The sequence below is a fragment of the Selaginella moellendorffii genome, unplaced genomic scaffold (genome assembly GCF_000143415.4).
Source record: "Selaginella moellendorffii unplaced genomic scaffold, v1.0 SELMOscaffold_2, whole genome shotgun sequence".
NCBI classification, from domain to species: Eukaryota; Viridiplantae; Streptophyta; class Lycopodiopsida; order Selaginellales; family Selaginellaceae; genus Selaginella; species Selaginella moellendorffii.
In genome coordinates, this window is record NW_003314263.1 from 2,938,849 (window position 1) to 2,952,374 (window position 13,526).

General features: G+C 38.8%; 1 protein-coding gene across 2 annotated transcripts; it reads left to right on the forward strand.

Moving 5' to 3' along the window:
* Nucleotides 1–11,702: 11,702 nt before the first annotated feature.
* On the forward strand, nt 11,703–12,607 carry LOC9661341. Of its 2 annotated transcripts, none has more exons than XM_024664404.1 (2): nt 11,703–11,780; nt 11,840–12,607. In XM_024664404.1, the coding sequence occupies exons 1-2, from the start codon at nt 11,720–11,722 to the stop codon at nt 12,481–12,483; spliced, it is 705 nt and encodes a 234-aa protein (XP_024520172.1). In that variant the 5' UTR covers nt 11,703–11,719; the 3' UTR covers nt 12,484–12,607. The 2 variants fall into 2 exon arrangements, with proteins under 2 accessions (XP_024520172.1, XP_002962617.1); XM_002962571.2 differs by having other exon boundaries at nt 11,852–12,607.
* The last annotated feature ends 919 nt before the right edge of the window (nt 12,608–13,526 follow it).

The window sequence follows — 13,526 nt, forward strand, 5'->3', positions numbered from 1 at the left end:
ATGTTTTTATACTATTATAAATATAATGTGGTCTGGCTATTCCATATTTATAATAATATTTATCAGTTAATCTTCATTTCAGCTGAATTGTTATTGTTTGTGTTTCTTCAAATGTTCTTGGTAGTTTATTAATTATTGGTTTAATATTATTTGGGACATTTATTATTCCTCCTTTTATGCACTGCTGATATTGAGGTTGATTTGGTATTGTTATATTTGCAAATAAAATATGTAAAGCTATCATTTTCTCTTCAATATCATTTAATTGTTCTGTATATTGATCAATTTGATTCATTCTAATTTTTTCTGGACTTTTATATTTTTCTTTATTTGTCATGCATTGATTGCATGCATATTCTTGTTTTTTTATTATATTTAAACCAAAGTCTTTTACATATTTTACATGGATGTATCAGTATATCCTGTATAGCTTCATTATACATTTGTAGTGCTTTCATACTTTTTGGATTGTTTATGTCATATTCATTTTCTTGTTGTTCTTTCTCTTTTATTATTATTTTTTCTTTGCTTTTAATATATTATACTCTTCTTTTAAGTTTTTCATCTGATATAGTACTCCCTGTTCTTTGTCGAAAAATATTTATTTTTTCATTTGTTTGTTTTTGTGAGTTCCAAGTTTCCATAAGTATTTTGTCTTCTTCTATTGTATATTGGTTTTGTAAAGTATGTTCTTCATACTTTTCTTTGGATATATTAATAGTTTTTATTTGCTCATTTTTATTCTTTCTTGATAAATAATAGTATCTAGAAACAATTTGTTGCTCAGTTAAATCAATATTATGGTTGAATTTTAGTTCGTTTGCTTTTTTATTTGCAGATCCTTGAATTGATAACAATTTTACATCTAGAAGTTCTGTCCATTCAAATTTTCTCTTTGTCATAATTTTGCCCTTTACCCTTATTGCCCTTGATGTCCTTACACCCACCAGATAGGGGGGTGTATCCAGATTAGTTTTTTCTATGATTGTTTAGCTGATCAAGATTGTTTAAAGAGATTTAACAATCAAACCGAATGGACTATTTTCAGCCTACTTTCAGCAAGTATTAATTCTCTATCTTTCAATCAACAGCTTTGTGAAGGCTGATTATTGATAATCTAGACCATTAGAAACAATCAAAGACCTTTTACTTACTTCTCAATGTTATTCCGTTGAAAGCCATTTATGCCCTAAAGCTATATTTAGTCTTTATTTAAATAGGCCTAAAATGGGCTTATGAGAGAAACGTGAGCACAAGTACCAGACTCACGCATTCTTAGGTAATTGACAGCCTACTCAATTGTATTGTTTCTAGATCTCTTTCTTTTGGGTTTAACACCACTACCTCACATGGATTCTTGGGTCTTGTCCAAGAATCCATGCGAAATGATTTTGATTGGATGTGCGAGGGTTGGCTGTGGAAAACCCTCACACGTCCAATGACAAGTCCCTGAAAAGTTGATGGACTCAAAGATGGTTTGAAGTAGTTTGTAACTTTCTTTCTCGTTAGGACATTTTTTTTATATACCTTGATGCAGGTTCTACTTGAAATGATTTCTTTTTCTCACTGTCAGTAGAGCATCTTTAGGCTCTACTGACAGTGATAGCCCTGGACGAGGTAGCCAAATCCAAAGAAAGTTATTCAAAATGTCAAGTGAGATATCTTCGACTAGGCAGGATGATTCCACAAACAAGTAACATTGTTCTCACTATGGAGACTGGTATCTAGCATGATGTTTTCAGTTTACAGGGTTGGCTGTGGAAAACCCTCGCACGTCCAATGACAAGTCCCTGAAAAGTCAATGGACTCAAAGATAGTTTGAAGTAGTTTGTAACTTTCTTTCTCGTTAGGACAATTTTTTTATATACCTTGATGCAAGTTCTACTTGAAATGATTTCTTTTGAGCTACTACAGGGTGAAGGAGAGCTCAACATTGCTAGAGATGGATATCCAGGGCCAAGAACCAAAATGAACCTTTGATGTATGTGTGCCTTCCCATTTAACTTTCTTCTAAACTGTTTTGTTTTTCTTTTGTAAGTTATCTAGTAGGATCTAGTAAGAGCACGGTCATTTAGAAGCAAGAGCCTTAGTTTACCGATCTGCAAGCTCTGTGACAAAGAGATGTCAAAGATACAAGGACTTTTAGTGACTATGTCAATGTCGTACACGGCTTCAAGCATCTAGGTCAAACAAATCAACAACAAAGTTGAAATTTGGAATTGCTTGTGGCTCAAGCTCTTTCACGTTCATTTTCTTGCACATTTACTGCAAGATGGGGTTTAGCATCTAGTATAGAAAGCAATACACCACATTCTTCACCCAACTTCTCTAAAGCCCTTAAGGAACTCCCTAGCCAGATGCACAATGATCATTTTCCTGGATTTTAGTGTTAAGCGTACAATGTTAACGTGGTAGATTACCTGAGAGGGGCTTTCAGAGGCAGCTTGTGTTTCTCGCATATTAATTCTCTAATTGATTGTGCAATGCAATCAGCAGCAATCTTGTGAGTCGTTGCCATGGGATTTCTAGTTTGTGTGCTTTGAAATCTAGAAATTGTTAAGAGAAGCATTGCAAGATTTTATGAGTAGATATTTGTATTATAAAGAAAGAAATTGAAAAATAGACAAGAGACAGTTGTATCTATTTTTGGTTGTTGGCAATTTCCATGGCTGAATTGTTTGGTGTCTCAAAATGGATAATAATATTTGCCTCATTCAATAGAAAGAATCCTATTGGTTTTGAAGATAGATAAACAACAATCTTTTCTGGGGACTCCATAGCAAACTTGACCGTAGACCCTTCATCCAAATTATAAATTTTATCCACCATTTTATCACGCACTGTAACTCTATATTCCATCATGTCATTTGATATAATAGAACCAGTTATTGTAGCTGATTTACAAGGGATGGAACGCCCTTTACACTTTGCGCAAATAACAAAACCATCTTCTCTCTGCTCTAACATTGTGAAAGAGCAAAATGAGCAAAGACTTTCAGCTTGAGTGAGACTCTGTTGGTTGTCAGGGATGAAATATCCACTAATCTGTATAATTGGAAGTTAGAGTTGAAAGTAGATGTAAACAATTTACATTACCTTGTCTTTAGAAGTGAGACCACGGTGTGTTTTATAAACTTCATTGAGCCTCTGAATTTCATTTGAATCAACTAGTGGCAAAAATAAAGTACTTCCAAGTGTTGCTAAATCACTTGATACACTCATGCTTTTCATAATATTAAAAAATAAAAAATTTGGCATATATCTAGCATATAAATCTGCTACAATATGATGATATTGCTCTTCATGCTCCAGATGCATATAGAGCTGTGAAAATATCTTAGAAATAGAAAATTAAATAGGAAAAAACATTACCATAATTACATCCAAAGGATTATCAGAAGAAGCAATCTTTATTTTAGGAAAAACACCAATGTTGATTACAACAGTATATATAGCTTGTGGATAAACTCTAGTAGCCATTATAGATGATATAGAAGCTCCTCTAGTTGGCTGTAATCTTAATTTAACATCAAAATCATCTATAATTTGAATGATAGAAGAATCTGTAATATAAAGAACTTTTTCTGAAGTTCCATGGTGGTAAACTGGGTTTTTCTGTTGTTATAATAAATTTATGGTTGGTAAATGTTTCTCACTTACAAGGTTTATAATTTTTTTTAAAAAAAATTAACAAGATTATAATTCTCTCACTGCAGATAGGTTGATAATCGTGCACACATGGATGAATCACCATATACAGTTAAAGTTTGCAAGCCATGCATATCTGTACAATCCATTATATAAGTTAAGTATTTTGCACTTCACAGAGTGTTCTTTGCAAGATGAACTTTATTAGGCAAAAAGAAAATCAAAAGTACAGAAAAAAAACGATTTCAAAACCATATGTAAATAAAACCTTCAGCTCAAGAATTTTGGTTGAATTTGCTTTTTCAAAGACAAGTGATGCAATAGTGGCTTTTAGGATGGTCAACTTTGTCCTCTTTGCTTGTGAAGCTACAAAACCAAAGAGAAATAAATCAAGAAATACTAAGGAACAAACCTTCATAAGAATTTGATTCTGTAGACAAATCCTCAGCCGGTGACAACTGAACAATATCCATAGTACAATCCAAATCTGACATATCTATGTGATTGATTAAACAAAATTACCTCCGGATTTTAATTTTTAGCTCAAAGTTTTATTCTTTTATGTTTTTGATTCTTCATCAACTTGCCAAACTTAGGGTTACAGTAGACAATAAACCAATTCGGCAGGTGACAAACCTTCTGAACCTTTTCAACCTTTTCGTACACTGACTCTCCTCATTTGTAAACATCCTTGCCAGATACTTCTCATCATCGACCAAGCTGAAGCTAGAAGCAGCCTGACTGTACTCCTCAGCTGCTACAATCTCCCTCCATCGCTCGCTTTAGAAAAGAGGAATGAATAGGAATAGAAAGATTGTCCTCCACTGATCTTTGTTTTCTACCCACTGCCCACTCACATAATAGAGAGCCATACAGAGGAAGATCTAAGCTCCATCCATAGATGTGTTCCAGGTTGATTGATTGATTCTGGGCAATCAATCAGTACCACCATAGTGGGTTTCTGATCCTAGATCGTGGCTCTCAGCTCAAACCTCCAGGGAGAGCCAATTCTCAATCAATTCACTAGTCCAAATATGATTTTCTTGATGCTTCCCAGGGACAAGAGCAATCCATTGGAGCTAGTGGACAATGCAGCGGCCAGGAACGATGATAGCATCATGATTGATCTTGAGGGGGCACTCCTCAAATCCCTGAGCTAGTTTCAATGCTTCATGCTTGTCACAATTGAGGCTGGGAGGCCTCTATGAGCACTCCTCCTATTTTTCATTCTTCCCTTCATGTGGATCACTGGCTGCTTCGTCCATCCAGTCTTGGCTCCAGATTCTCTGCTTCATGGCAGATCCTGGATTGAGGACCTTGGCAGTGGAACTTTGAGAGCTCCCTTGCAATTGCCATTATGGACATAAAGCCTACCAAATGCACTATACATTACACAGTTCCTTTGGCTCATGCTCCAAAAACCATGTATGATACAAAGTGGTTAGAAAAGTTTATAAATTATAAATATGAAATTAATCTAAATGAATAACGACCATTGGATGATAGAATATCTAAGAATATCCAAGCATATTTTAAGTATATTCATTACCATCTACAGGTTTGCTTAAGCAAACCAAAAAATTACAAACAAGAAGAATTGGCACATTTTTTAGTGTTAATTGAAATCTCAAATACTAAATTGGCAATTCAAATTAAACACAATTTCAGCCGAGGTGCCTTTCCTACAATGAACCTTCAGAAACATATTGCTTTCGCATCTTTCAGGTGTTGCTTGTTTTTGTTTGAATGCAACGATGCTAAATCCTTGTTAGATGCTGCCTGTCTATAACGTTTGCTTAATACGCGGTGAGTCCTTGAGCAATACTACAGAGCATTGACACTTCTTTTAAGTCACAATCAAGCGGCTGATGTCGCCACGGTTGCATTGCATCCAAATTTACGTCAACATTGCATCCAAATTTACGCAAGTGGTCTTCAAGAAAGAGCTAAAATAACACCTGTTGCAGAGCTTGATACGTATCTTACGCACAACGATGTTTTTGCCTACGGTCCAGTGCATGGAGCACCTTACTACGGCGAGACAACGAGAGAAGGAGACGCGCTGCGACCGGCTCCTCGTGACGGGTATCCTTGTCGCTGAGAAGCGATTGGAGAAAACATTCGTAATGTTTTTGCTGCAAAACGTTCCTTGGGCTAGTGAAGGCTTCAACTCCGTTCCCTGAGTCTAAGGTACACACTCTAAGATCTCGTTGTCCTTTCATAGCAGTATGCAGACGAATTTCTATCCGGGATGCAAGTTCATCGCCCTGCTTACAAGCATATAGCAAGGGAAAGCGGTGGAATCCAAGTATCTCACGTTTAAATCGCTCGAAAAGCTTACAAGAAGAGCGTTTGATTTTGACGCATAGGTGAAAGCGTTCCCGGTGGAAGACCGTTCCAAGTAGGATACATCGATGTCGATGGTGAGGTTGTGACGAGGATTTGATAGCTGAGAGTAGTGGTACGATGCAAATGTCTCAATTCCAGGCTGCGATAAAGAAATCTCTCTATAAGATTCAACGTGAGTATTCTTTTTTCGCTTTCACTTATTTTTCGTGCTAGGTATTGCCAAGGGGATACATACGATCAGTGTTCAGCTTTCCAGGTATTTCTGGTTTTTTTTTCTTCGCATAAAACGCTGCGATTTTTTTATAATGTACCTCTTAGGAGCAGCGGAGCATTCATGTCCAGTTGCTGAGCTTCTGGAATGTACACGAGTGAAGCCTTGCACATCCCTTCCTTCCAGGTCTTTGTCTATTTTGGATAGAAACTTATTTCCTTCTTTTGTAAGTGCAGTTCTTCCATTCCATCTGAAGACCCTCTAAAGTTACATGAGTTGGAAAACACTTGATGGAGCTTATGAGCACGAAGGAGTTGCTTCACAATGCCATGGTCCTCGTAATGAGGATCGACAAAGACATCGCAATTTCGAGGTAGTGGAAACTTTATTTTCTGGTTACTGAATTCGTTAGCGATGTGCAGGCCACAAAGTTTGCTCGCCTTATAATAGAGCACTTCGATTTATTGCGGATTTATTAAGTGAAGCATTCCTTCCGAGCAAACTACGTAAGCTGCGCAGCTCCTGCTCGGTCTTTCAGCTCCTCGGGGGTGTTGAAATGACGGCCATGGGATCAGCACCGACATTCATGGATTCACAGAGAAGGGGTGCTATGGAGGCAATCAGCGTCAGAGGACTCGGAGCTGTGGTGAGATGCCGATCATGTAAGTAGATCTTCTTGCTGAGCAGTGCTGAGTGTGAATTCCTTTTCCTGGACTTTTCTTTGTTTTTCTGTAGGGAGGCCGGAGAGATCGATCGTTTTCATCAATGAAGACTACAAGCGCGATGTTTTACCACCACTCCCAGCGCAGGTTTTCTCTTTGTTTCTGCGTGACATAAAACTTTCTCTATTTCACCAACTTCATGCGAGAGAGATGGCCAACTCAGTGAATATCGTGCAGTACGATGGACTTTTTTGCGTTTTGTCGAGGTGCGTTTTAGCTTCAAGATACACTCTTTTTTCAGAGGCAGTTGCGCATGGTTTACGCCTAACCGGTATCCTCGTCGACTGGAGTGATGGAGGGAGCATTCGTGATGGTTTTGCTGCAAAACGTTCCTTTAAGATTTCGCGTTCTCTTACGTCCATAGCAGTTTGCATATGGCCTTCTTGATCTCATTGTTCTCCGGGACTCAAGCTCATTGACCTGCTTACGAGCATACAGCGGTGGAATGCAAGTATCTCAGGTATGTGTCACTCGAAGCTTTGTTTGATCTTTGATGCATATATAGGTGCAAGCGTTCCCGGTGGAAGAGTGTTCCAAGGAGGATACATCGACGTTGATGGTGACATAATTGATCACGGAGGAACTGTCAACGCGAGTTCTTTCTTATCGTCTTCGTTCTTTTTGTTCGTGCTAGCCGCAAATGCTACCGGCAACCTGGAATTGTAAACAGGCATGCATACGATCAGTGTATACAGATATATTTGGTTCTTTTTTCTTTCCTGGCGCGAATTTGTTGTTTAACGTACTTATGACGAGCAGCGACTGAAAGTTTGCAGCATTCATACGTTCTATCGGGAAGAGACGGAGACCTGTATAAAGAACCCAAGGCTTCACTGGCACTGGCCAGCCGTGTATATTCCGCCACAACCTGGACATCTTCTTTTGTACATGCAAATTTTCCATTCCATCTGAAGGCCCTCAAGAGCACTTGATGGAGTTGCTGAAGATGAAAAATACGAGTCGCTTGACATGCCATTGTCCTGGGTAGCGGAAACTTTGATTCACTGCCAGTGACAATGCTCGCCTTCGACTGGAACAAAGTTGGCTATCTAAAGGTCTTCTTCTCTCTTGTTGTCAACCTTTTGTGTTATTCCAGGCAGAGGATCTTAGAAAGTTGCAACACTCACTGGAAAAGGTTTTGTCGCCCAGAAATATTAGGTAATATTTGTATAACACAACATTTGTGTGATTCTTGTTCAAATATTATTTGTTTCAATGAATGCCTTGTCATAATGATTTTGCAATCGTCTCGAAGTGATGATGTTGTCACTCTGGACGAATGCTCCAATTGCTATGCACTGAAGGCTGAATGCATATAAAGCCTGGAACTGAGAGTCCAGTTTCTATTCGTCAAAAATTGTGAACCACCACCAAAATTCAAAGTCTGGATGAGGCGCTTTCGAATGGCCGCCCCACCGCCAATAAAGGTTGATGACAAGTCCTGCTTGGAAGATTTGTTGAGGCACACATCTGATCTTTCTTTTGTTCAGAAAGTCCACTTAGAACAACGTGGCGGAAAATCCACGCACTGCAAAATAAAGGTTGGACAATTTTTGCTTTCATAGGCCACCGATGTATATCCTCTTTGTGGCGTTAATTCTCTTCTTGGTGCTCTCATGGAGTTACAAATCTCACAAAAACGTCCCCCCAGGCCCATGGGGCTGCCTCTGATCGGCCACCTTCATTTATTGGCAGGAACACTCCCACATAAGGGATTACAATATATCTCCAATATGGCCCCGTTGTACTCTTGAGGCTGGGAATGATGCCCACCATTGTTATCTCTAGCCAGGAGCTTGTCAAGGAAGTCTTTACCACACGCGACGTGAATTTTGGTTCCAAGCCATACATCGTTTTAGGCGAGTATTTCAGCTACAACTATTTGGGACTCGGGACTTGTCCATATGGGAAGCACTGGAGAGACACTCACAAGCTGTGTACCATAGAGCTTTTCACAGCCAGGTGTGGATAATAGAAACTGATTACTTTAGACCGAGTTTTATACCATGTTAATTGCACTTTGTGGTAATTATCTAAAATATATTTGAATATTTTGGGATAAATGATGTATGTATAATGTTTATAATTTATAAAACACTTCTTAGTTTATTTTACCATCTAATAGTTGATATATAATAAAACTAGTAAGGATCCTAACTCTGCTGACAAAAGTATTGTTAGAGTGAATAACGTATTTGTTTACTTCAAGTTAAAATTAAATTTTAAAATATGAGGAAAAATAAAAATAGCACATAACATATTGTGTATTATATGTTTCTATAAATTTAAATGATATTTCACTAAAATTTTAAGTTTTATTTTTAATTTAAAATAAAAAATACTCTCTCTTTTAAAACACTTATAAAGTAACATTATTCTCATTTTAACTTTTTAACTTAATATACAAAGATCCTTTAATAAAAAAAATATTTATTTTTAACACTTGCAATGTGTAAACCATGAAATTTATAACATCAATTGTAAATTTTAAGTTTAATCTAGAAATATAGTTAATTCATTTAGATTTATAATCATTTACTAAATCTAATCCACTTCTTGGTAGTTTATTAATTAACTTATTTATTTAATAAAAGGTAAATTTTTGACAATTATCAAATAAATAAAGTTAGATATTGATAGGATCATCATAGTCAAATTTTATATATATATATATAATTGATAAAACATCATTAATTATATTTAAAAATAAAGTTATTTATCTGTTAATTATTTAGTTAAATTTAAATATTACTTAAATAATGTTTTATATTTATGAAATTAAATTTTATAGGTATTAATAAGTTGGATAATACTAGCCTAGACACAATTGAAAATTTTATATTCTTTCCTTTTATCAGCTCACTTTTTTTCTAATACAATTATTGCATGCATTAGGTTTTTTTTACTTTTTAAACATTTAGAAAAAGTGAATAATGAGTTTTTTTAAAATAAATAATAATTTATTATTTAAAAATATATCTAATAATTTGACATATAAATACAGTTTATTTATGGATGAAATATGTATTTATTTATGCATCAACTTCTCTCCATTTTGAACTTGTTTTGAAGTCATTGATTCTTTATTTTCCTTGCCTTTCTCACTTCTTTATAGCCAAGTAATGTGCTCCAGATCCTCTTAGTGGTGATCCAACCTGGTTAAATGCACACTCCTCTACTAACAAGCCTCGGCCATTATAATCAGTTGTCACGTGCATGGCAGCCATGGCTCACACAATTCCTTGGAACTGTTGAAAGCATATTGCCATTTTGGAACTGTTGGTGGTATCACTAATCCTTACAAAAGCCAATTCTCCAAGATATTATAACCAGCAAATGGATCATAGTTACCATTTCCAATGATGTATACGGAAGCAAGGATTGGAACAACATGTAAATCATTGCAATCAGATGGTTGCAGGACATGTTCAATCCCCACAGTTTAGTTAGTGGTACAAGATAACTCACTTAGGAATGCATAGTCTGGCTCACTTAATGGCTTTCTGGTAGTGTTCTTTACTCTTGTTGTCTCAGCAAACTTCAGTGGAAGGGCAGTCAATCACCAAGCATGCTGGCTTCATTACCGACAAACCGGGTCCCTAGACTTTGCAAGGCCCGCAAACTCGACAAATATGTGGTCGTCACTTAGGCATGCCCTTCATACTCACACAGCCTACATTCCACACGCTCTTCAGACACTCAACAACTAGATGCATTAAACCACAATGCAATGGATAAAAATGGATTTCTTGTCTTTGGTCTAGTAAAGTTCAACAAGCAAAAGTAATTTTGACATTGGGAAAAGAGAGGGACTCCAAGATTAAAATCAGGACAAGGAAATCAATTTGTATATTGTGAATGCCTCCAGCTGAGCCCACAAATGTGTATATATACATATATGCTTTATTAGAAAATAATTTCATGATCATAATCAAAAGAGTTCCCTTGTTGTGCATAAGCTGTTCCAAAATCATTCAATATGTGATATTTCAATCCATATGGTATTACCCATGTTGAGGCACCGGGAATCCAAGCGCCAGAAATTTGAATCGCGGCATCACCTTGTCAAATGCAGACGTGGCACTCACATTGGTCGGAGCCCAAAAAGGATTGAATTTATAGACGGAGCTCAATTTCATGAGCACTCTCCGTTTGAACGCTCGACTTGCAAATCTAGAGCAGCTAGGCAGAATTGCGGTCGAGCTCCCAACGCAAGATCTTCCCCAATAATCCGCGATAGTTCGTGCAATCTCTTGCTCCTCCTCAATCTCGATCTGTTCTTCAAGGGCTGAGTCGGTTTCTAGCGGTGCCATAGGCCGGAGGAAGAAACCACTGGCTGTGCAGAGGCCGGAAACCTCTAAGATCAATCGATCTAATAGCACATTGCTGTGGCAGCGCTGTGAGCTGCTAGATCTGCATTGCTCGCAGCCACGTTGAAAGAAGCGCCATGGCCGAGGCTATTGTGACGTGCACGTAAAAATCCTTTGTACCCGGTCACGTGGCCCTAATTCACATCACCACAGGTGGCCCTGATTAGGACAATCATGACGTCCTCAAAATACTGATGGAACACGGAAGTATATGATTTGATTTTGAAAAGTCACCACAGAGAGTCAGGCTAGGTGGTCCCCCGATCACTACAATCCTGACATGTAACACGCAACTTTGAAGTCCGGAAAACGTGAGATTCTGTAGAGAGCGATCAGGATTCGGGATGCCAAGTCATCACATAGATAGGACTCTGTCTGACTATAAATCCAAACAGCCTGAGGTTCAGCACCACAACAACATGGCAGCTTCATTTTTGTTCCTCACTATCCTAAGCTTTCAGCTACTTCTGATATCTGCAGGTTGATCTCCAAGTTTTGATTCTTTCTTTCAGGGCTGACTTCTTGAATGCCTTGTCATGATGATTTTGCAGCCGGCAGCCATCGTCTCCAGGTTTGTAGTGATGCTGTTGTCACTCTGGACGAATGCTCCAATTGCTGTGCGCTTAAGGCTGGATGCATATATCTAGAGCCTGGAACTGGCAGTCCAGTTTGTCTTGGTGGCACCTCTGCTTCTCGTCTTTGCCCCTTAATTTGTGAACCACCAAAAATCAAAGTCTGCCCATCCCGAGGGACTAACCAAATTCCAATTTCTGTGCTCCCACCGGATAAGGAGCCTTCGAATGGCTGTCATCTCTACAATTTAAAGACTGGTGCACCACTGCCAGTAAATGGTGATGACAAGTCCTGCTTGAAGGATGCCGTGGAGATTTGTGGAGGCACTGTCCATCCTTGGACGCCAGGCAGCTGCGCTACTTGTTGCACCATTCCTCAAGGTTGCTTGGACTTGGGGCATGGCAAATCAATATGCGTCTCAGGACCTGGTAAAGTCTGCACGCGCGAATGTGGTTTTGTTTCCTATGTCTGCCCAGGTCCAAAAAGTGTTGCGCTCGACTTCAACTCTTGCCACACTTGCAAGAAGCCACTCAGGGAAGGTTGCAAGCTCTACAACCGTCAGGGGCACCAGCTGTGCGTCAAGGAGGATGATCTACTCCAGCTTGCCTAGAAGATGATGCTGTATTTATATAAAATAAACAGCTCTGGGCATCGTTGTTTAAATAATGGGTACTTGAAATGTATATATATATTATATATATAAAGTTTGACAACGCAACTTGTTGTCTTTGTAATCTTGCACTTACAAAGAAGTTCCAAACAAACTTTACCTAGGCATAATGTTTACTTTCCCAATAGTCTATGTTATAGATCTCCGCAGAACCAAATCATACATCACAATGCATTGGTGTTCAGCTCATCAGCTTCCTCTGAGTTGAAACAACATATGGCTCGCTCTTGCCTTATCACATCCATGTGCTAATTTAAGAAAATTCCTAAATACCTGAACTTAAAGAAAAAATAAACAAAAGCAAAACGTTAGATCCAACGAATCTTTGTCCTTTTTACCCTTCCATTACTGTGCTAATTACATATTAATTCTAAGCATCCATAGCAACTTGCTTCTCAGTCTCTAAACAAGTTCATAGAGATAAAAGGCTCAAACGGCGAGTCTAGAGCCACCAGCGTCCTGTTCACCGCATGGGTCACCTCCTTGCTCTTGTCCGACGCGTAGCCACACACGATGATCACTCGCTCCGGCCTCTCGAATCCCCGCGCGAGCTTCCGCCTGGACACGATCAATCCACTGGTGAGCGCCACCATCGCAGTCCCGGAGCTCATATCCTGGAGCCAGATAAACCACGCTCCCTGCCAGTCCTCCCAGATCCCTCTCGGGTAGAGCTCTGTGGAGGAGACACCCTCCCACACGTAGAAGGCCTCGCGAGCGTAGCCAAAGCAGTGGAGATGGTTGACGAGAGCATCCGCCAGCCATCGCCCCCAGCGAGGAGGCTTGTCCATCCTCAGCTTGCGAAAAAACTCCCTCGAGTAGCTCTTGAGCTCCTTGATCGCGCGGAGGCCTTGCAGGATCTCGTTCAGGAACTCGTCCACGCTGGGATGATCATCTCCTCCTCCTCCTCCTGCTGCTGCTGTTGCTGCTGGTTTCGAGGACGACTTCATCATCTCTCTCACCGCTCTCGAGTCCGCCACCTTGAC